The 23194-nt window shown below is 39.2% G+C and overlaps 1 protein-coding gene across 1 annotated transcript; it reads right to left on the reverse strand.

The window, feature by feature from the left end:
• Positions 1 to 380: 380 nt before the first annotated feature.
• LOC150034265 (secreted RxLR effector protein 161-like) lies at positions 381 to 22708 on the reverse strand. The gene is made up of 4 exons (XM_090317284.1): positions 22524 to 22708; positions 20973 to 20982; positions 17118 to 17137; positions 381 to 837 (listed from the first exon to the last, which is right to left on the reverse strand). The coding sequence occupies exons 1-4, from the start codon at positions 22706 to 22708 to the stop codon at positions 381 to 383; spliced, it is 672 nt and encodes a 223-aa protein (XP_090173410.1).
• Positions 22709 to 23194: the final 486 nt, after the last annotated feature.

Genomic DNA, 23194 nt, shown 5'->3' on the forward strand with positions numbered 1-23194 from the left:
AATAAGGTACCCAACCTCATTCATGTACCATAGATCATTTTGACTATTTACTCGAACCCAATCCACTCTTATGTCTCCATATAAAATTCAAGTACTCATACAATAGTCATGGGTCTTAGTTTATTGGATTTAGACTTTCATATAATTTATGAGATCAATAACAAGTATATTGATAATAGAAAATGTTTATCATTTTATAAACTGCGAGTTTTAGGAAATAAAACCCAACAATACTCCCACTTGGTCTAAAACTTCAGTGGATCAATATATACAAATATGTACAATGTTGAATTACATGGAGAGAATAAAATGTACAAATACAATAAACTAGGGCATCACAATACCCATAAATTCTCCCACTTGCCCTAGTGATACAAAACTCATAGACCTAGTCCTACTAGGTGACCCTCGAACACTTTAGCCAAGAGGACCTTCATAAATGGATCAACTAAGTTATCTTGGGAAGAAATCTGAGTGACAATGACGTCTCCTCTATGTACAATCTCCCTGATGAGATGGTACTTCCGTTCGATATGCTTTCCCCTTTTATGGCTTTGTGGTTTCTTTGAATTTGCAACTGCTCCACTATTGTCACAATAGAGAGTGACAGGCAGGTGCATGTTAGGAACTACTTCCAGATCTGTCAGGAACTTTCTGAGCCATACTACTTCTTTTGCTGCTTCACTTGCAGCTACATACTCAGCTTCCATTGTGGAGTCTACAATACAACTCTGCTTGATGCTTCTCCACACAACTGCTCCTCCGTTCAGAGTGAATACTGACCCCGAAGTTGATTTCCTCGAATCAATATCGGTCTGAAAGTCAGAATCAGTGTATCTAGGGTTCGTCAATATTTTGTTCAAAGCCATAAGGTTTGATCGCAGCGTCAAGTCTCATATTCTAGGATCTAGAAGCTTGTTTTAATCCATAAATGAATTGATTAAGTTTGTGAACTTTTTGCTTTTGACCCTGCTGTATAAACCTTTCTGGTTGAGTCATACAGATACTCTTTTTAAGATAGCCATCTAGAAAAGCTGTCTTGACATCCATTTGCCATATTTCATAATCATAAAATGTGGCTATGGACAAGAGTATTCTAATAGACTTTATCATGGCAACTGGAGAGAAGATTTCTTTAAAATCTAACCCCTCTCTTTGGGTAAACCCTTTTGCCACAAGTCTAGCTTTGTAGGTCTCTACCTTACCAGTTTGGTCTCGTTTTCTCTTGTAGATCCATTTGTAACCGATGGGTTTTACCCCTTTGTTGATCTACAAGATCCCAGACAGAATTGAAATATATAGATTCCATTTCATGGTCCATGGCTTTAATCCATTGGTTTTTGTCCACATTGTTCATTGCTTGATTAAAAGACAATGGTTCCTCTAAACCATCATCTGGTATGATGACCTGATTTTCAGTTAAACCCATGTACCGGTCAGTTATTTATACCGTTTTATTTAGAAATACAAGTTATTTATGCTGTTTTATTTAGATATTGCGGTAAAAAGAAAGGAAAATTGTGTCGATAGTATACAAATTGGCTAAGAAATGCGAAAATTATAAAATGTCGTAAATACACCCACTAACGCCATTGCGATGGTAGAATAGAATGTTTCAGTTTCTGTTTTGCAGGAAAATCAGTCACCGCATGCGTTCATGGATCAAAAACAAAATAAACAACGCATCTACGTCACATTGCGCCCATCAATCAAGAACGAAGAGTTGATCAACGCAATGAGGCGCATACGACAATCGATCAAGAGTTCTGTGATCAACGCAATTTCAACCGCATGTGGTAATAAAAAACAACACCGCATGCGGCGATAGATCGAAGATGTAAACAACAACGCATTTACGGAGGATTCTGATAAGTGTACAACTTTCAGTTGTGCATTTCTGACGGGTTGATTGTGTAACAGAAGGAATTTCTCATTCCGCCATTTCAGGAACTACCATAACTATATAGTGGGGATCAAAAATGCAAAGAGTCAAGCCTCGCCTATAAATAGCTTCGACAAAGTCACTGAAAGATATACATGTATACATAGAGACGTGCATATACTGATTCTGAGAGAGAGACTGGTCTGAAGCGACTATTCAGAGTAGATTCGAAAGATCCATGAGACAAGGCCGAGAGGTGAGTCTCCGAACAGAGAATCCTTCCAATTCCTGTAGCTGAAGCTCTGTACAAAGGTCAATTCTACTGGGAAAGCAAGCCTGAGAGGGAAGCTTTCCTCTCCACCACTTTCATACACCGGCAAACACAATCTTCGTTCGGGATTTGTGTCAAGACGTTGACACTCTTTCTGTATTTGTTTTTAATCTCTATTTCATCATTTGTGTTCATCTTCTATAATCTTTCATTCACAACATGTATCAAACGCTTAGTTTTCGAATTAAATGTTATGATAGTCACCATTGTCATCTCTCTGTCTCTTTCCGTACATCCATAATCTATTTTCTCCACGATGTGTTCTTAATCCCTTGGGTAAATAGAAAGAATTAAGCAAGTGACTTAATTTGTGTTAAGGAAATAATTAAGTTTAGCTAAAGCATGCTCAACGACATCTTCACTTGTGAGAGCAGAAGTGAAGATGTTATTCCACCTATCGAGAGAAGGTTGGAAGAATGCGTTAACTAAAGCGAGAAGTATTTCCAGAGATGGAAACAACCTTGCGTTCATCACGTTTATCCCTGTCTCACCATAGAGATATGGGGACACGGCCGATCACCGAGAGGTGTACGCCAAGGGAAAGCGGAACCTTAGTTTCATCTTTAACGCAATTGAAAACATGCGATGATTTTACTATTTACTCTTTCTCCTTCTGCTTCATTCATAAAGACTTGCCATTGCATACATCGATTTTTTGTACAACTTCACAGTCAGTTCTCGACCTTAGTATCATGTATCATGTATCTTGTATCATATTAGTTTAGGATTTTACTTTATTAACGCAATTTTATTTCATCGCAATTCATATTCCTGTATAAACCACCATTCTTTATTCATTGTTAAAAATCAGTCGCATGTATCACACAAGTAACGCATTAACAAAAAAAATCCCTATGTTCGACCTCGGATCATTCTGAGAAACTTGCGTTGGAATTATACTTAGTTTCAGCGCAAGGAAACTTGTGACACGCACTACTACATCACATACTATGAGCATATCATTAACAATGCATATATTTAGACGTAGTATCGCATGAAAATCCTCTTTATCGCAAAATACTTGAGCGCATATAACACATCATTTGTTTCATTCACCAGCCATGCGTTAGATTAGATAAAGAGATCAAATGTATGTCATCAAGTTTATGGCGCCGTTGCTGGGGATTGGTAACGGTTAGTGTTGAATACTTTTGTGGTATTTTGCAGGACAGATTTCTTTGTACTATCTGTTTAACGCAAAGAACAGGCTGACGGTGTATGAGTACTGGAACCGATCCAAAATTCAAAGTTGACCCAAAGATTGAGCGTACTTTTCGCGTGAGGGCACGCCAGAATAGAGCTAGGTGAAGAAGAGTCAATATGGCAGACAATAATAATGAGGCACCCAAAGGAAATCAAGGGGCAAACCTTCCAGCGTAAGACCCTGTTTTTCTTGCTGCTGACCGTAATATCCCCACGAGGAATTATGTGGCACCCAATCTCTATGACTTCTTGCCTGGAATTTCACAACCAATGGTTGAGGAGAACGCACACTTCGAAATAAAGCCGATCATGCTTCAAATGATACAAAACACGGGGCAATTTGGAGGTCTGCAAGGTGAAGACCTACATGCTCATCTTACCAATTTTTTGGAGATGTGCAGTACTTTCTCCATCCCTAGCATCACCCCAGAAGGTATTAGACTTTACCTCTTCCCATACACCTTGAGGGATGAGGCTAAGAGGTGGGCTCATTCGTTGGAGCCAAATGAAATTACATCATGGGACCAGTTGGTGGAATGGTTCATGAAGAAGTTTTTCCCTCTAGCAGTCAACACAAGAAGACGAAAGAATGTGTTGAATTTCGAGCAAATGGACAATGAGACTCTAAGCACCGCTTGGGTGCGTTTTAGAAGATTGGTGAAAAATTGTTCGCATATCGAGATTCCCGATTGCGTTTTGATGGAAACATTTTATAACGGCCTGAATAGATCAACGTAAGTCGTTGCTGATGCCTCCGCAGCAGGAGGATTTATGGATAAGACCTACACAGAAGCCAAGGTCATCCTTGATCGCATTTTGCGGAACATGGATGACGAGTACGGGGGAAGAGGCTCCGAGAGAAGAAGAAACGACAACGCCATTATACCTGTGGATACAATGACAACTTTGGCTGCACAGATGGCCGCGGTAACCTCTCCTCTACAATTGATGGCACTTAATCAAGGTGCCCTCTCTCAAAGTTCAGCATAACCCAATGCACCAGCACAAGTGGCCGAAATAAGTTGCATCCAATGTGAAGGGGGCCATGCGGTAGAAATGTGCCCATCAAACCCGCAACAAGTGTTTTCTATCCAGAACAACCCGTACAGCAACACTTACAATCCCGATTGGAGGAATCACTTTAACTTCGGTTGGGGAGGAAATCACAACCGAGGGGGGCTGAGTAACCATCAGAGCAACAATTCTGGGAATCGAGGAAATCCTCCACCTTTTCATCAGAATTAGAATCAGGGTCATCAGAGACAACCGCAAAACCACCGTCTTTCTCAAACACCTCTGGAAATTCATCTTCATTGGAGTCCCTACTGAAGCAGTATATTGGGAAAAATGATGCTGTCATGCAGTAACAGACGTCTTCAATCAGGAACTTGGAGATCCAAGTTGGGCAACTTGCAGCGAGCTTCGCAATAGAACACTGGGAACGCTGCCAAGTAATTCAGAAGCCCCGGGATCTCACGGGAAGGAACAATGTCCTTGATGACATTGTGCAGACAAGCTTGACTACCTGAGAAGGTGTGGATTGCGGTAATCATGGGAAAATTGTCTTAAACTTACGCCCATCCGAATAAAACATAAAAGACAAATTCTTTTTGCAAATAGAGTAATCCAATCGTTTAGGCTTCCAAGGAAATGATGATTTAGCAGATGAAAGGACGTACTTCTCTGCTAATTCATAAATGTGAGGAGCGCGGCGGTAGGCTTTTTGAGTACCTCAAGGCCTACCACCGCAGAATTTGCGTTAGGCCTATCAAGGCTCAACCTATAAATTCTGTCCTCCTCCATCTTAGGTTGTCTACTTGAATCTTTTGCAAACAAAAACCCTAACTGTTGCTTTGCATACCCAGACTTCAAACTTTCTTCCTAAAACCCTAAGAACTCTTTCCCAACTCTTTCACACAGTACAACGATGGCCAATCAAACTTCCCACTCATCCTCTTTACCCTCATCACCTTCACCAGCCCAAATCACTGCAAGAGAGGCGGCATTCCTCGCAGCGAGTTGCCGTCTTTCCGCCCAGCCAAAACCCATCCCACGAATCGTCGAAAAACCTCGGCGAAAGCCCTTAGTAGCCAGACCATTCCAAACATGAGAGGGCAGAGCACGGAGAGTGCCCCACTCCCAACACTGTCTTCTGAAAGCAAGAAGAAGCGAAGGGACGACAGATAAATGTTTGGGAGCATACTGAGTAACATGGAGAAGGAAAAAGGGCTGCCCAAAGCGGGGCTTGTTAACCAGCCATTACCTTTGGAGGAGAAGATGGAAAAAGCTTCGAGAAGGAGCGCTCTGGCAGTCTTAGATCCTAAGGAAACTGTTCACACCGAATCCTATGAGGGACCCACTAGAGTTTCTTTGGAGGAAATGGTGGTGGAGAAGCAGCCTGAAATGGCTGAGGAGAAAAAGAAAAAGAAGAAGAACAAGGAGAAGAGGGCAGAAGGTGATGAAGAAGCCCAACCAAGGAAGGAGAAGAAAGAAAGAAAATCGAGTGAGAAGAGGGTACGCAGGCGGCAGGAGAAGCGCTTGAAGAAGAAGGAAGAAAAGATAAAGAGGGCTGACAGCCTAGAAGTCGACGGAGAATCCACCACCGCAAGGGTGGATGAGGGGGTGTCAACATAATAAAGAGAATAAACACAACCTGAAGAGAAAACAACGCAAATAATAACGGTTGCGACTGACGATGGAGAAGATTTAGACATCACCCCCCTTATGCGGCGTCGCAAGGAGAATGCGCCGCAAGGGTCAACAATCGACCCACCAATTATGCAAAGTGCAGTAGAAGAAAAGAAGAGGAGAAGAAGAAAGGAAGAAGAAAAACAAGAGAAGATGTTGCGGGCACAATAAATCATCGTAGAAGGCAATTTAAAAAGAAAGTTACACGATGGAGAAGTATGCCACAACAACGCAATCTCGGTAGAAGAAGAGAGAATAAGGCTTGAGGAAGAAAAGTGCATATTGCTGGCCTTAGAGCAATTCGAAAGAGAAATGAGAGAAGAAGAAGAGGAAGAAAAGAAGAAGAAGGAAGAGAAGGAGAAGAGGCACAGAGAAAATGTTCAGCGCATTCGAGAAAAGAAAAGCAATGAAATTGCGGAGTGGGAGAAGAAAGAACAACGCAAGGAATGGGAAAAGAGACAAAAACAAAGATCCCGCTTTGTGTTGACAAAAGAAAAGGGCAAAGCAATAGTGGAAAGCAGTTAGACTGCGGTGGCCAAAGGACGCCCATCCAAGAAGAAAGAGAATGACGACATGATGATGGAAATGGGGTTCTTTCCTGCGCCAATGCCACTACCAAACTTAATCACAAGTGTTGTACTAGAGCATGGATGGGAAACATTCTGCCAGTGCCCATCCATTGTAATCCCAACGGTAGTGCAAGCTTTCTATAATGGACGACTTCATGGCACCAAAGATGCGGTGAGCATGAAAGGGGAGGTAGTGTCTTTTAGTGCAAAGGATATCAATGAGTTATATCAGATGAAGGACATCCCAAAGGCATCGGGTAATAAAATCATTGATGATCCCATAGAAGAACAGATGGAAGATGCGTTGAAGATATTAACGCAATCAGGCACTCAGTGGTCGGTCTCCTTAAAAGGCATCAGAACCCTTGAGTCCAATAAACTGCTTCCAAAAGTGCGACTTTAGGTGTATTTGGTGAAACAATGACTCATCTCGACTTCTTATGAAAAAACAATTTCGAGGGATAGAGTCATGGCCACATACTGCATAGCCCGCGACATTCCAATAGATGTGGGCCAATTTATCGCAAGGCAGATTCAAGGTTTTGTGGGGCGAATAAGAGGCCAGTATTTCTTCGCTTGGACAGTTCCAAGCTTATGCCTATCATTGGGTGTAGGTATTGAGGAAGAACCAATGCCAGAAGTCCATGGCCTCATCAACATTAAGATTTTGAGAATGCTTCTCAAAGATTCCCCTCATTGCCCCAAGCTTCCACTGAAAAGACCCATTATCGATTTAAATGCATCGCAGCAACTAAAGCCCAAGAAACAGCGCAAGGTTGACAAAGGCAAGGAAAAAGTCCAAGAGCCATCACCATAAGATCAAGAACCCTTGGACCCTTTACCTTTGGTGATTCGCCCTCCAAGCCCTCCTACAGAAGCTCTTTCCCTACTCTCTGAACATTTTACCAACATTTTCCTTACTCCTGATTCACCCAACGCATATCCAGTAGCTCCCTCCTCCCCTTCATCTTCAACGAAATTCCCCCCCCCCCACCGCCGCATGTTGATGACCCACGCGATTTGGGTGAAGGCACTTTTGCTCAACCCCAAAACGTTGATGGCGAAACATCGCAGGCGCAGCCCACCATTGCCACCCTAGCTGTTGACCTTGCTGATATGCGTTCTCTCTTCTCTCATCAACATGACCTTTTCTACTAGCGAATAATGGAGTTACACGAGTGACAAGCAGAGTTACAACGCAGTGTTGCGATGACAAGGCAGGTGCTAATCAACATTCAACGCAATATCTATACGATCCACCTGAACCAATAACAAGTAGCAGAGCAACCATGAGTACCTCAACTTTTTGACATCCTATCTACACGGTTCTATGGTGCCTCCGCATTTACAGCAACATCTGCACTTTGAAGAAACTTCTCGTGTTCCTCCACAAAATCCTCCTCCTGAGCCTTCTAAACCTCCTTCTCAATAATTCTACAAATTTTTTTGTTGCTGTCATTCTTTCATCTTATTCATTTCATTATTTCTATGTATAAAAGCTATTTCTTGATTCTTTGTACATGCTCAAAATTTGTAATTCTTTGTATACTTGGTTAATTTTTAATACAACTGAGTAACAATTCTTTTTGTATGCGTTAGCCTCTTATTTATCATATTTTTGTCAATTATTGCGATGTTCTTTATCTTTTATTTTGCGTTATTAATTGAGCTGCCATGATGAGTAATATACATACCCTTAGTAACAATTACCACACTTTGTACTTTCTGACTAACACTTAGATAATTCGTAGTAATAGTACTGCTTTACCTTTTATCCTTCAAGACTCTGCTCAAACCTTCTTTTCAAAATTTTGACTAAGTGTTTCTCTATTCTGTCCAAAACAATGCAATGAGGACCTTGCGCATCTCTAAATTTGGGGGTGAGAAAGGTTTGAGTAAATGCGATCAAGCGGATACGGTTATCCTTAGAAAAATGCGTCCATTGTCAAAAAAAAAAAAAAATTATTTTCATACAAACTCCAATTTCAGCGCAGGGGAAATCCAAAAACAATCCCAACCTGATAAGAGTTAAGTCATGAAAGGAACCTGTTCATAGTTTGAATGTTCGCATGACACCCGTTGGAGCAAGCCAAAACGAAGGTGGGTTTCCAAGAATTACGCAATATGAAAAGAGAAAAATGAGAAAAAAAAATAAGAAGATAAGAGACAACTCTTCTGACCAGCAAAAAGTTAAACTTAGCTGAAAATCAAAAGTTGAAGTTAAGATTAGCACACAACCATAGTTGGATGTTCGCATGACACCCCTGGGAACAAGCCAAAACGAAGGGTGTAACCATGATCAACAGTCTCTAATCAAATGACGCAAACTAGACCACCGCATACAGTCGTACCTAGTTGTTTTGCAAGAAGAGGTAAACATTCTTTTCAAAACAAGAAGGAAATTTTTGAGTAAAAATTTGTTGTATAAAAGAATAAAGTAGGGCATGTTTATGAATTATCAAGGATAGAAGGAAATTGCGTTGTCAAGTAATGTTGCCTAGGTGGAGCATTCGGAACAACCAATCGATGCAAAGTTAGGATAAGAATTGAACAATATTGTCTTAGTGAAGATATCCTTGAGGACAAGCATATATCTAAATTTGGGGGTGTGATAACTTGTAGAAATACAAGTTATTTATACTGTTTTATTTAAATATTGCAACAAAAAGAAAGGAAAGTTGCGTCGATAGTATACAAATTGGCTAAGAAATGAAAAAATTATAAAATGTCACAAATACACCCACTAACGCCATTGCAATGGTAGAATAGAATGTTTCAGTTTCTGTTTTGCAGGAAAATCAGTCACCGCATGCGTTCATGGCTTAAAAACAAAATAAACAATGCATCTACGTTGCATTGTGCCCATCAATAAAAAACGAAGAGATGATCAACGCAATGACGGTGCAGACAATCGATCAAGAGTTCTAGCGATCAACGCAATTTCAACCACATGCGGTAATAAAAAACAACACTGCATTCGACGATAGATCGAAGATGTAAAAAGCAACGCATTTACGGAGGATTCTGAAAAGTGTACAGCTTTCAGTTGTACATTTCTGAAGGGTTGATTGCGTAATAGAAGGAATTTCTCATTCCGCCATTTCAGGAAAATACCATAACTATATAGTGGGGACAAAAAATGTAAAGAGTCAAGCCTCGCCTATAAATAGCTTCTGCAAAGTCATTGAAAGATATACACGTATACGTAGAGATGTGCATATACTGATTCTAAGAGAGAGACTGGTCTGAAGCGACTATCCAGAGTAGATCCGGGAGAACCACGAGGCAAGGCCGAGAGGTGAGTCTCCGAATAGAGAATCCTTCTAATTCCCGTAGCTGAAGCTCTGTACAAAGGTCAATTCTACCGGGAAAGAAAGCCTGAGAGGGAAGCTTTCCTCTCCACCACTTCCACACGCCGGCAAGCACAATCTTCATTCGAGATCTGTGTCAAGACGTTGACACTCTTTCTGTATTTGTTACTAATCTCTATTTCATCATCTGTGTTTATCTTCTATAATCTTTCATTCACAATATGTATCAAACGCTTAGTTTTCGAATTAAATGTTATGATAGTCACCATTGTCATCTCTCTGTCTCTTTCCGTACATCCATAATCTATTTTCTCCACGATGTGTTCTTAATTCCTTGGGTAAATAGCAAGAATTAAGCAAGTGAGTTAATTTGTGTTAAGGAAATAATTAAGTTTAGCTAAAGCATGCTCGACGACATCTTCACCTGTGAGAGCAGAAGTGAAGATGTTATTCCACCTATCGAGAGAAGGTTGGAAGAATGCGTTAACTAAAGCGAGAAGTATTTCCAGAGATGGAAACAACCTTGAGTTCATCACGTTCATCACTGTCTCACCATAGAGATATGGGGACACGGCCGATCACCGAGAGGTGTACGCCAAGGGAAAGCGAAACCTTAGTTGCATCTTTAATGTAATTGACAACATGCGATGCTTTTATTATTTACTCTTTCTTCTTCTGCTTCATTCATAAAGACTTGCCATCGCATACATCGATTCTTTGTACAACTTCATAGTCAGTTCTCGACCTCAGTATCATGTATCATGTATCTTGTATCTTGTATCATATTAGTTTAGGATTTTACTTTATTAACGCAATTTTATTTCATTGCAATTCATATTCCTATATAAACCACCATTCTTTATTCATTGTTAAAAAATGGTCGCATGTATCACACAAGTAACGTATTAACGAAAACAATCCCTGTGTTCGACCTCGGATCATTCTGAGAAACTTGCGTTGGAATTATACTTGATTTCCGCGCAAGGAAACTTGTGACACGCACTATTACATTACATACTACGAGCATATCATTAACAATACATATATTTAGACATAGTATCGCATAAAAATCCTCTTTATCGAAAAATACTTGAGTGCATATAGCACATCATTTATTTCATTCACCAACCATGCGTTAGAGTAGATAAATAGATCAAATGTATGTCATCAAGTTTATGGCGCCATTGCCGGGGATTGGTAACAGTTAGTGTTGAATACTTTTGTGGTATTTTGTAGGACAGATCTCTTTGTACTGTCTGTTTAACGCGAAGAACAGGCTGACGGTGTATAAGTACTGAAACTGATCCAAAATTCGAAGCTGACCCAGAGATCGACCGTACTTTTCACGCGAGGGCACGCCAGAATAGAGCTAGGTGAAGAAGAGTCAATATGGTAGACAATAATAATGAGGCACTCGAAGGAAATCAGGGGGCAAACCGGCCAGCGCAAGACCTTGGTTTTCTTGCTGCTGATCGCAATAACCCCATGAGGAATTATGCGGCACCCAATATCTACGACTTCTTGCCTGGAATTTCATGACCAATGGTTTAGGAGAACGCACGCTTCAAAATAAAGCCGGTCATACTCCAAATGATACAAAACACGGGGCAATTTGGAGGTCTACAAGGTGAAGACCCGCATGCTCATCTTACCAGTTTTGTGTGTAGTACTTTCTCCATACCTGGCATCACCCCATAAGGTATTAGACTTTACCTCTTCCCATACACCTTGAGGGATGAGGCTAAGAGGTGGGCTCATTCATTGGAGCCAAACGAAATTACATCATGGGACCAGTTGGTGGAAAGGTTCATGAAGAAGTTCTTCCCTTCAGTAGTCAACGCAAGAAGACGAAAGGATGTGTTGAATTTCGAGAAAATGGACAATGAGACTCTAAGCACCGCTTGGGTGCGTTTTAGAAGATTGGTGAAGACTGTTAATAAGGTGTTTCAGAAATGCTTTTCGAGGGAACTATGTTCAAAATATACACCGCAGTCCCAACTGCGTGTCTGATGACAGGTAGAAATGCATGTCATCTTAGGTCTTTTACTTAGAATTATGAGGACTGTTAAGCAGAATATGCGGCAATTATGATAGGAATTCATGAGAAATTGAGCTTGCGGTGTTCAGCATTAAAAATCTTAACTAACCCATTATTATGCGTTATTATGCGTTCAATTGTCTATTTTTGTAGCTAATGCAGGAAGTGGATGCAAACGCGGAATTCGGATTACCGCATAAACGACCGCATGCGAAGAAAGTCTCCATCGCAAAGGCAAATGTATTCAATCAACGCATGGATGTTGCGGTAATCAACCGTATGCATCCATCGCATGGGAGTTGCACGCGTCAAGTGATTACGGTCATTGTGTAGAGTTGTGGTATTAAGTGAATGCGATCACCGAATGATTGCGGCTACACAATAACGCATGATAAAGGGATCAACACAAGGTTGGTGGAATGAATGCATCAATGCATCTACCTTGGGAAAAACAAAAGATGATGTTGACATTTCACCTACCACGCCGTTGGCAGCAGATGTTCAGAAAGAACTAAACGCACCAAATGTCAGAAATAGAGTAGTCCATTAATGCTGTCGGCAATCCAGGCTCTATATAAAGAAGCCGATGAGTAGAATTTCAACTTATCCAAGGTTTTCGCCTGAGGTTCGCCTAGGGCGGATCCTTGTGATCCAAACAAATGCGCGAGAAGACGCTTGAGAGTTCTTCACCTTCTTCACCGCCCATTCATGGTACCACCGACAGCCTTGACGTACATCCGCTGGAAGCAAGTCTTTGCTTTCAGTCGGTCATTTCATTTTCCCTTCTTTTTCTTATATTGTATTGTACTACATTTTGGGATTAAGGAATTAATACATTTTGTGTTCAATACATTTCTATGTTTCCTTCGATTCCATCTACGTCTTCTTTACTTAGCATCTTTAACTTTCATTGTATCACTTAGTGAGATTGCTGGAGTATTGCATACTTAGTCATGTGGATTAGGGATATGGAGCATGTAGCAAACCACCGAGAGGTATGCGTTGCGTGAGTGTGTGAGTAAACCTTATTTTCTTAGTGTGAAGCTGTAGCAACGCTTGTCTATAGACCAATGCAATGCTTGTCTATGAGTAAAGTCAACAATAACCAACTACCCGGGAGGGTAAGTGGTTAGTCACATTAAGCAATGTATGCATTGTTCACTAGAGATAGGAATAATCTTATATCAACAAAGTTCATGTGGTTACCTTGTCCCATGAGCGCATCATTCATCATTTAGATATACTTGAGAGAGTAGTCTAAAATCCAAATCTAAGACTCGAGAGAGTGGATTGGAACGCATAGGCAAGAATGGGGAATTTAGAGATAAGCTCTGTTTACTTTCACACAGTGTATGCACCTTACGGATAGGATATTGCATGCGTCCAGGAAGTAGGATATGGTGGTTGTATACGGTCATCTCGACACTTATGCATACCCACCGCATATGCCCTATAGTTAGGCTCAAGTGTGTGTAGCATGATTGCATGGCTTGCCTTGAATAAGGTTGCCCTTGTGGTCACTCTTAAGGGTTGCAATGAATTCATCTCCACATTTTATCTATTTTCCCATTCATTTGTTTCATGTCATGAGTTGTCGTGTTTCTACCTCTCATTCTCATTCTCATTGCATTGTCTGTTAGCTAGGAGTAGGAGTAGTGTTAGCTTAGAAACCTTCCCATCCATTCTTTTATTCAACCGCCACATGCACATTGTCGCATTCACCCAGCTACAAGTCCCTGAGTTCGACCTCGGATCACCCGAGAAACTTGCGTTTGCATTATATGTAAGGATACAAAATGTGTGTTATGCTGTATTTGTTTTGTATTGCATATGCACACTACCGATAATGAAAATGATTCAAGTTCATGTTGCCATAAACTTGATGACTCAAATTTAATCTTTTATCTTTATCTAACTCTAACGCATGGCTTGTGAATGAAATGAATGATGTGCTAAATGCACTCAAGTGTTTTGCAATAAAGATAATTTTATGCGATACTACGTCTAAGTGTATATGTTGATAGTGATATGCCCGTAGTATGCGATGAAGTAGTGTGTGTCACAAGTTTCCTTGCGCTGAAACCAAGTATAATTCCAACGCAAGTTTCTCAGAATGATCCAAGGTCGAACACGAGGATTGTTTTCATTAAATGCAATAATTATGTGATACATGCGATCGGTTTTAATAATGAATAAAGAATGTTGGTTTGTACAGAAATATAAATTGTGATGAAAGTAAAAATGCATTAATAAAGTGAAGGAAAAATGCATGGATAAAGTAAATTCCTAAGCTACTATGATACATGATACAAGATACATGATACATGATACTGAGGTCGAGAACTGACTGTGAAGTTGTACAAAAAATCGATGTATGCGATGGCAAGTCTTATGAATGAGAAGGAGAAATAGTAAAGAGTAAAAAAATCGCAAGTTTGCTAATCGCATTAAGGACGCAACTAAGGTTCCGCTTTCCCTTGGCGTACACCTCTCAGTGATCGGCCGCGTTCCCATATCTCTATGGTGAAACATGGATGAACATGATGAGCGCAAGGTTGTTTCCATCTCTAGAAATACTTCTCGCTTTAGTTAACACATTATTCTAACCTTCTCTCGATAGGCGGAATAACATCTTCACTTCTGCTCTCACGGGTGAAGATGCCATCGAGCATGTTTTAGCTAAACTTAATTGACTCCTTAACTTAGATTAACTCACTCACTTAATTCTCGCTTTTTACCCCAAGGATTAAGAATACATCATGGAGAAAATGGATGATAAAAGTATGGAAAGAGACAGAGAGATGATAATGGTGCGATGATAACATTTTATTCTAAAATTAAGCGTTTGATACATGTTGTGAATGAGGGATTAAAGGAGATGAATACAGAAGATGAATTAGAAGATAGAAACAAATACGGAAAGAGTGTCAACGTCTTGACACAGATCCCGATCGGAGATTTTCTCTTGCTGGCGTATGGATGTGGTGGAGAGGAAAGCTTCCCTCTCAGGCTTTCTTTCTCGGTAGAATTGACCCTTGCACAGAGCTTCAAATTCGGGAACTTAAAGAATTCTCTGCTCGGAGTTCACCCAGATCTACTCTGTAAAGTCGCTTCAGACCAGCCTCTCTCCCAGTCTCAGTATATCAATCTCTATGTATACATGTATATCTTTCAGCAAATTTGAAGAATAGGCGAGACTTTGGCTCTTTGAATTTGTGGACCCCACTGTATAGTTATGGTAGTTCCTGAAACGGCGGAATGGAAAATTCCTTTCTATTATCGCAATCAATCCGTCAGAAATGCACAGCTAAAAGTTATACCCTTGTCAGAATCTTCAGCAAATACGTTGCTCTTCTCATCTTTGATCTATCACTGCATGCGGTGTTGTTTTTTATTACCGCATGCGGTTGAAATTGCGTTGATCATCTCTTCGTTCTTGATTGATGGGCGCAATGCGACATAGATGCATTGCTCATTTCATCTTTGAGCCATTAACGCAATGCGGTGACCTATTTCCTACAAAACAGAGACTGAAACATTCTATTCGCCATCACAATGGTGTTAATGGGTGTGTTTACGACATTTCATAATTTTTGTATTTCTTAGCCAATTTGTATACTATCGACGTAACTTGCCTCTCATTTTGCCGCAATATCTAAATAAAACAGTATAAATAACTTGTATTTCTACAAGTTATCATTATACTTGGCGTGAGCGTAAGAAAACTTGGATGCATGGTCATCACATACATTTGTTAACGCATAGTCATTCCAATGCATGACCATCGATGCATGACAATCAATGCATATTTCAAGAACATTCATCACATATTGCGTTCAAGGGATTTTAGTTGTCGAGTAATTGACATCTAATTTCCCATAATCAGGGGGCAAGCCAAAATAAAGGTAGGAATCGTGATCAACACATAAATAAAGTGATCACAACTCCGCTGCCAAATGGGCATGAGTTTAGACTGAGAAAGAGCGCCTTGCTCGTAGTTGGATGCTCGCATGACACCCGTAAGGGCAAGCCAAAACAAAGGCTAGGCACTTAGATCAGCGCAAGGTCATAAAAAGAATATCTAAACTACGCAAGGATAAAAATTATTTGGAAACACCCCAGTTGAAAAAAGTTTTGAAATAAATTATGCGATGTCCTGGAAACAAGTAAAATATTTTTGAAGGTTAAACTTGTGGTCCCTAAATTTTAGAAATATTTTAAGAAGAGACCAAGATAGAAATTAAGAAGATTTCAGTTCATAAGATTTGAATAAGGCACCTCGAGAAATCTAGGTAAGGAAAAGGCGGCTGACTCCCTAAAGAAAATCTTTAGTTTATGCTTGAGGACAAGCATTGTTTTAAATTTGGGGGTGTGATAACGGGCAGAAATGCACGTTATTACAACGCTAAGATATAAAACAAGCGACGGTAAAAACATGCAAAATCGTGTCTAAAAGCATTAAGTTAAGAATATTACGATCGCATGCGCCCATTGCATTAAAACAACTAATTTACTTATTTTGTGCAGGAAAATGCGTTAGCGCAAAGCAATTTGCGATCTAAGGAATTTGACGGCCGAGCGCATTAGAAGATTGCGACCGTAAAGCTATGCGATCATATGCACTCACGAAGAGTTGCTCAAGAAGGTGGCCGCATGAAGACTACGCATCAAGGTGAAAGCATAATAAATCATGATGGAACGAAAAGCTAACGACGGTCGAATCTGAATTTAGTTGACAAGCCGTTAATGACACACTATAGCAAGTACACTCAACTTTTCGGTGACCATTAATCGGTGCATCAGATAGAAGAATTAATGACCACCCATCATTGCAATCATTTGAGAGAAAAGTTCTTCATCTTGAAGCTCTATAAATATCGAGGGCCACCTTCGTCAAAAGGGGTTCCAGTTCAGAATTTTGGGGTTCTGGGTTTTTGGGAGTTCGATATATATATACTCAGTCCGCCATATACATAAAAGAGAGATCATAGAAAGCCGTAGTCCGTAATTCTTATACTTAGAAGGCAGAGGCGAGCGAAGGGAGAAGACGCTGAAGGATCATTCCTGGTTAGCTCGAGAGACTGTCGGGAAGCACTGCAACGGAGAGAGGGCCGACTCTTACGAAAGCAAGAACATTCTTTTGGGCAGAATAGAGTAAAACACAGTGTAAAAGCCTCGAGAAGCAAGACATTGCTACCGAGCTACTTATCCCTTTCTTCCATTGTTGTTCTATATTCTGATTTTATTTATAAAATGGAATTTACATCTCTACATCTGTTCAATATCTTCACATTGCACATGAGTAACTAAACTTCCGAATGGGTTGTGAAGTACTTAGCTAGCATGACCTAAGATCTTCATTTTATGCGATCATCTTGTCTTATGTATGCGTCCATCACCCTTTAGAGATACTTGAGAGAGTAGTCTAAAGAAAGAACCTAGACTTGAGAGAGTCAGGTTAGAATCTAGGCTTGAGAAAGTCAGATTAGAATCGCATAAAGAAGAGGTAGAGACTTAGAGATAAGTTTTGTTTGCTATCATGCATCGCATGCACCTAGAAATAGGATATGATAATATGTGGTTGCCTTGTGTATGCGTGTATCATTCAACCACCACATAGACAAGAATAGAGGCTTAGACATAAGTCCTATAGACATTATCAAATACATCGCATGCGTCCTAAAATTAGGAATTATGGCATTTGCATTGAGAGATGACATGCTGTTGTGTGTTGATAACAGGCAGAATGCATGTTATTACAATGCTAAGTTATTAAACAATGAAAAGTTTGCGTTGATAAAATATGTAAGATTGTGTCCAAAAAGCATTAAGTTCATAACATTGCGGTCGCATACATCCATCGCATGAAAACAGTTAACTTGTGTATTTTTGTGCAGAATATGCGTTGACGCAAGGCAGAAAATGCGATCACAAGAAATCAACAGTCAAACGCAGCATTATCACAAGGATTTGCACTCACAAGTATCTGCTCAAGAAGGATTGGCGCATAGAACCGACGCAACTTGGTGGGCGCATCTGGGTGAAAAGCATAATTAATCACGATGGGACAGAAAGCTGATGACGGTCGAGTCCGAATTAAGGTGACAAGCTGCTAACGAACTACTGTAGCAAGTACACTCAACTTTTCGGTGACAAATATTAAGCGCATCAGACAGAGAATTAATGCCATCCCATCAGTGCAAGCATAAGAGAGAAGCAGTCTTTCACCTCGAAGCTCTATAAATACCGAAGGCAACCTTCAGTGAAGGAGTTCGGAAGATTAGAGAATTTTTCCTCAGAAAGAAACAGCCTTGTTCAAAGTTTTCCTTTTTATTTAGAAGGCGGAGCGAGAGAAGAGAAGTGACGCCAGAAGGTCGCTCTGGTCAGCTCGAGAGATCAACTAGAGGCGTGAAAAGTAGAGAGAGGGCCGACTCTCGCGAGAACGAGACTATCTTTTGAGCAGAGTAGAAAAGATAGTGTAAAAGCCTTGGGAAACAAGAGATTACTACCAGGCTCTTTATTCTCATCTTGCATTGTTATTTTGTATTTCAACTCTATATCTATAAAAAGGAACTTGTTATTCTACATCTGTTCACTCTCATAAAAGCACGCATGAGTAGCTAACTTTATCGAATGGGTTGAGAAGAACTAAGCTAACATGACTTAAGATCTTCATCGCATGTGATTATCTTGTCTTATGCTGCACCCAACACCCCTTTAGAGCTACTCGAGAGAGAGTCTAAAAAAAGAACTTAAGACTTAAGAGAGTTAGGTTAGAATCTAGACTCGAGAGAGCAAGATTAGTTCTGCATAAGCAAGAGATAGGGATTTAGAGATAAGCTCTGTTTGCTAACATGCATCGTATGCTCCCTAGAGATAGGTTATATATTATGTGGTCATCTTATTTGTGTGTGTGTCATGTTATCATCGCATAAATAAGAATAGAAGCTTATGTGTAGGTCCTATAGACTCATCGCATATATCGCATGCGTTCTAGTACTAGAAGCCGTAACATTTGCGTTGAGAGATGATTTGCTATTGAATGTGTGTTGCACGATCGCATAACATGAACGCATCCTAAGAAGTGTTAGTTGAACCCCTTCTCAACCCATTCCCCGCATATTCATCACATCTTTCGTATTATCAACTATTTTCGTAACTCCGCCACATACATTTATTTTACACCGCAAACAACAACCCAAAAAAATTATTTGAATTATTTGGTTACCGTAAAGTCTTCTTGAAAATTATCACCGCATACCTTTTTCCTTAGTCCCTGAGTTCGACCCTGGACTTGCTAGGAAACTCAGTAGGGTTTACACTTAGATTCTGCTAAGAAAACTTGTTGCTCAACGCATTTCCATCATCGCATTTCATTTCATAATTTCAACTCATAAAATAACGCATCATGTGTGTAGCATGATCGCATAACTTGAACGCAATCTTAGCAAGTGTTAGCTAAACCCTTCTCAAGTCGTTCCCTGCATACTCATTATAACTTTCGCTGTCATTAGCTCTTTACTCAACCCTGCTGCATAGGATTCATACTTTAAACAAACATACCAACCAACTTATTGTTTTTGTCACCGCAAAGGAATCAAAACTTACCGTTGTATATTGTCTCAATAGTCCCTGTGTTCGACCCTAGACTTACCAGGAAACCTAGTATGGTTTATACTTGGATTTTACTAGGAAAACTTGTATGTGCAATGCATAATCCACCATCGCAATTTCATACCATTATTTCATCACATTAACAACACACCAACCACTTGAGCAGGATTGTACAAGAAGAGGACCCCGTACCTATACGAGAGGATTTTTCAGATGAGTTCTTATTCCAGATTAGCATACCCACTCCTTGACATGCTGACATGGTGAATCTTCTGGTTATTACTAAGTGATGGAATACACAAGCATGCAACGGAAGCAAATAGAATCAATAAGCACTCTAATTACATTTAATTTGATTTATAAAGCATGCATTTTCAGAAAAACACAAGAGAGTTTCAAAATGGACTTACCTTTGATGAATTCTACCAATTCCAAGCTGCTTTTCATGTTAATTCAACTCAAAATCGACAGTGAACCACCAAAAGATCTTCTCTACTATTCTCAACTTTGAATTTAAGTGGTGGAACTTGAATTTGAGTGAATTTGGTGAAGAATTTTCGGGGTTTGAAAGGGAGAAGAAGATGTAGCAGAAAACTCATTTTTCCAGCTGAATTTCACTGTTCTTCTCCATCATTCAGTGTTTTTAATCATTGAATACATGCAAGCAACATTAGTAACTTCATTACCAGCAACTGCTTCAATAATTGAAGTGGGATTGTGTGATTTTACATCAGGAACACACCTCATGCTTGAGAAAAGTGGGAAAAAGCCACTTTCTCCAATTTCCAGTTTTTCCACATTTTCATTTCAAAAATCAATTAATTAAAAATTGATTTAATAAATTCATAATTAATCAAATAAAAAATATTAAAATCCAATTTCTTAAATTGAATTTAAAATTGGAATTTAATTTGATTTTTAATTAATTAAACATATTTAATTAATTAATTAATTTAATATCAAATATCAAATTAATCACACACCTAATTTTAAACATGAATCCTATTCATGTAATTAATATTTAAATCAATATTTAAACATTATAAACTCTCCAAATTCATTTAATTTCAATAGATTAAATGTTAATTATATCGAATATAATTAAACAAACCCTAATTTGATTTTGAACTTATTCAAATTCAAACCCTAATTAAATTTGAACCATTCAAATTGATATCATTCCAAATTTACTCAATTTAATAGTTCAAGGTGTTCAGATTTTACGAGCTAGTAGAGGGACCTTATGGGCCTACAGATCATGAGCTCCAACAATTAAGATTAATTGGCTAAAACTCTTTAGACTGAATTAATTAGTATTCATTAACTATTGAGTCACACCACTATAGCTCGATAGTTACACTCTCCTCACTGTAGATATATTTGTGTCCACATAATTTAACCATAACTAGTAAGTCGACCCTTCACAAGTTATTCGTAATAACGACTGGGTCAATATGTTGTTTTACCCCGATATTACGTCTTGTTCCTTAAGTTCCTACTGATCCTCTAATAAACAATTGGTTTATGATCCAATCACTAAATCGGACCCCTCTCGGGCGAGTGAGAGGGTGGGGCCCCTTATTCAAGACTTAGATTCAATTACTTAAGAGAACAACCTTTCTCCTATCCCTAAATCGGGTAGGCGTGAATTCCATCTTGCACTCTATGTCCCTAGCTATCTACTCGGTCTTACCTTTGAAATGGGAGGCTTATTGAGCCGGTGTTATTGATCCAACCCTCACTCATGCAAATCTAAGGATAATCTCGAATAAATAGGAGTTCATAGTTAGCTCAAGATTAAGATCGAGTTACCTAGGTCGTCTAAGTGAAATAGTCAGTCTTAAACAGTAAACAATGTTATAAAGTAAGAGTGACTTACTTATGTAAACTTATTGCTTAGGATGCCCCCAATCCTCATGTCAATACATTAATGAATCTGGATCAATTCGTCTGTAGTATCTTTACAACAACTTGTAACAGCTACAGAGTAGGTCGCATCCAATAATGTTACCAGAATAAGGTATCCAACTTTAATCATATACTATAGACCGTTTTGACTATTTACTTGAACTTGATCCATCTTTATGTTTCTACGTAAAGTTTAAGTATTCATATAATAGCCATGGATCTTAGTTTATTGGATTTAGACTTTATGAATGCAAATAATAGATTTAATAACAACTTTATTGAAGAAATGTTGAATAATATTTTTATTAATAATAGAATGTGTTTAAGTTTACAAACTGCGAGTTTTAGGACACACAACCCAACAATACTCCCACTTGGACTAAAACTCCAGTTGATCAATATATACATGTTGAGTTATAATAAGAGAATAAATACAATAAACTAGGGCATTAGATACCCATAAAATCTCCCACTTGCCCTAGTTACAAATATCTCGTAGACCTAGTCCTACTAGGTGATCCTCGAACACTTTAGCTGAGAGGGCCTTCGTAAATGGATTAGTTAAGTTGTTTTGCGAGGCTATCTATGTGACGGTCATGTCTCCACTGTGTACAATCTCCTTGATGAAATGGTACTTTTGCTCGATGTGCTTTCCTCATTTACGGCTTCGAGGTTCCTTCGAATTTGTAACTGCTCCACTATTGTCACAATAGAGGGTGATAGACAAGTGCATATTAGGAACTACTTCTAGGTCAGTCAAGAACTTTCTTAGCCATATTGCTTCTTTTGCTACTTCACTTGTAGCTACATACTCAGCTTCCATTGTAGAGTCAGCAATACAACTTTCCTTGATACTTCTGCACATAACTGCTCCTCCATACAAAGTGAATATTGACCCTAAAGTTGATTTCCTTGAATTTATACCATCTGAAAGTCAGAATCAGTGTATCCAGTAAGGATCAAATCCTCAGCACCATACATGAGCATATAATTTCTCGTTCTCCGAAGATAGTTGAGAATGTTCTTAATGGCAATCCAATGATCACATCCAGGATTGGACTGAAACCTGCTTACTATTCTAACTGCATAGCATATATCGAGACGTGTACACAACATGGCATACATTAAACTCCCTACTGTTGATGCATATGGAATTCGTTTCATATCCTCAACCTTTTGAGGTGCCTTAGGACTTTTTTCCTTAGACAGATGAATTCCATGTTTGAAAGGAAACTTTCCTTTCTTGGAATTTTGCATTTTATATCTAAACAAAATTTTGTCTATATAAGATGTTTGAGATAGTGCTAAAGGTTTGTTGTTGCAATTCCGAACTATTTGGATCCCAAGAACATACTGTGCTTCTCTCAAATCTTTCATTTGGAATTGTGTAGCCAATCATCTCTTAATGTCAGCTAAAAATTCTATTTCATTTCCAATAAGTAGAATATCATCAACATACAACACCAGAAAAGCGACAATTTTGTTAATGATTTTCTTGTAAACACAAGGTTCAACATTTTGTTCAAACCCATAAGATTTGATCACAATGTCAAATCTCATATTCCAAGATCTAGATTCTTGTTTCAACCCATAAATGGATCGATTAAGTTTGTAAACCTTTTGCTCTTGACCCTGTTCAATAAACCTTTC

Source organism: Benincasa hispida, chromosome 9 (assembly GCF_027475165.1).
Source record: "Benincasa hispida cultivar pf3 chromosome 9, pf3_genome.v1.1, whole genome shotgun sequence".
Classification (NCBI taxonomy): Eukaryota; Viridiplantae; Streptophyta; class Magnoliopsida; order Cucurbitales; family Cucurbitaceae; genus Benincasa; species Benincasa hispida.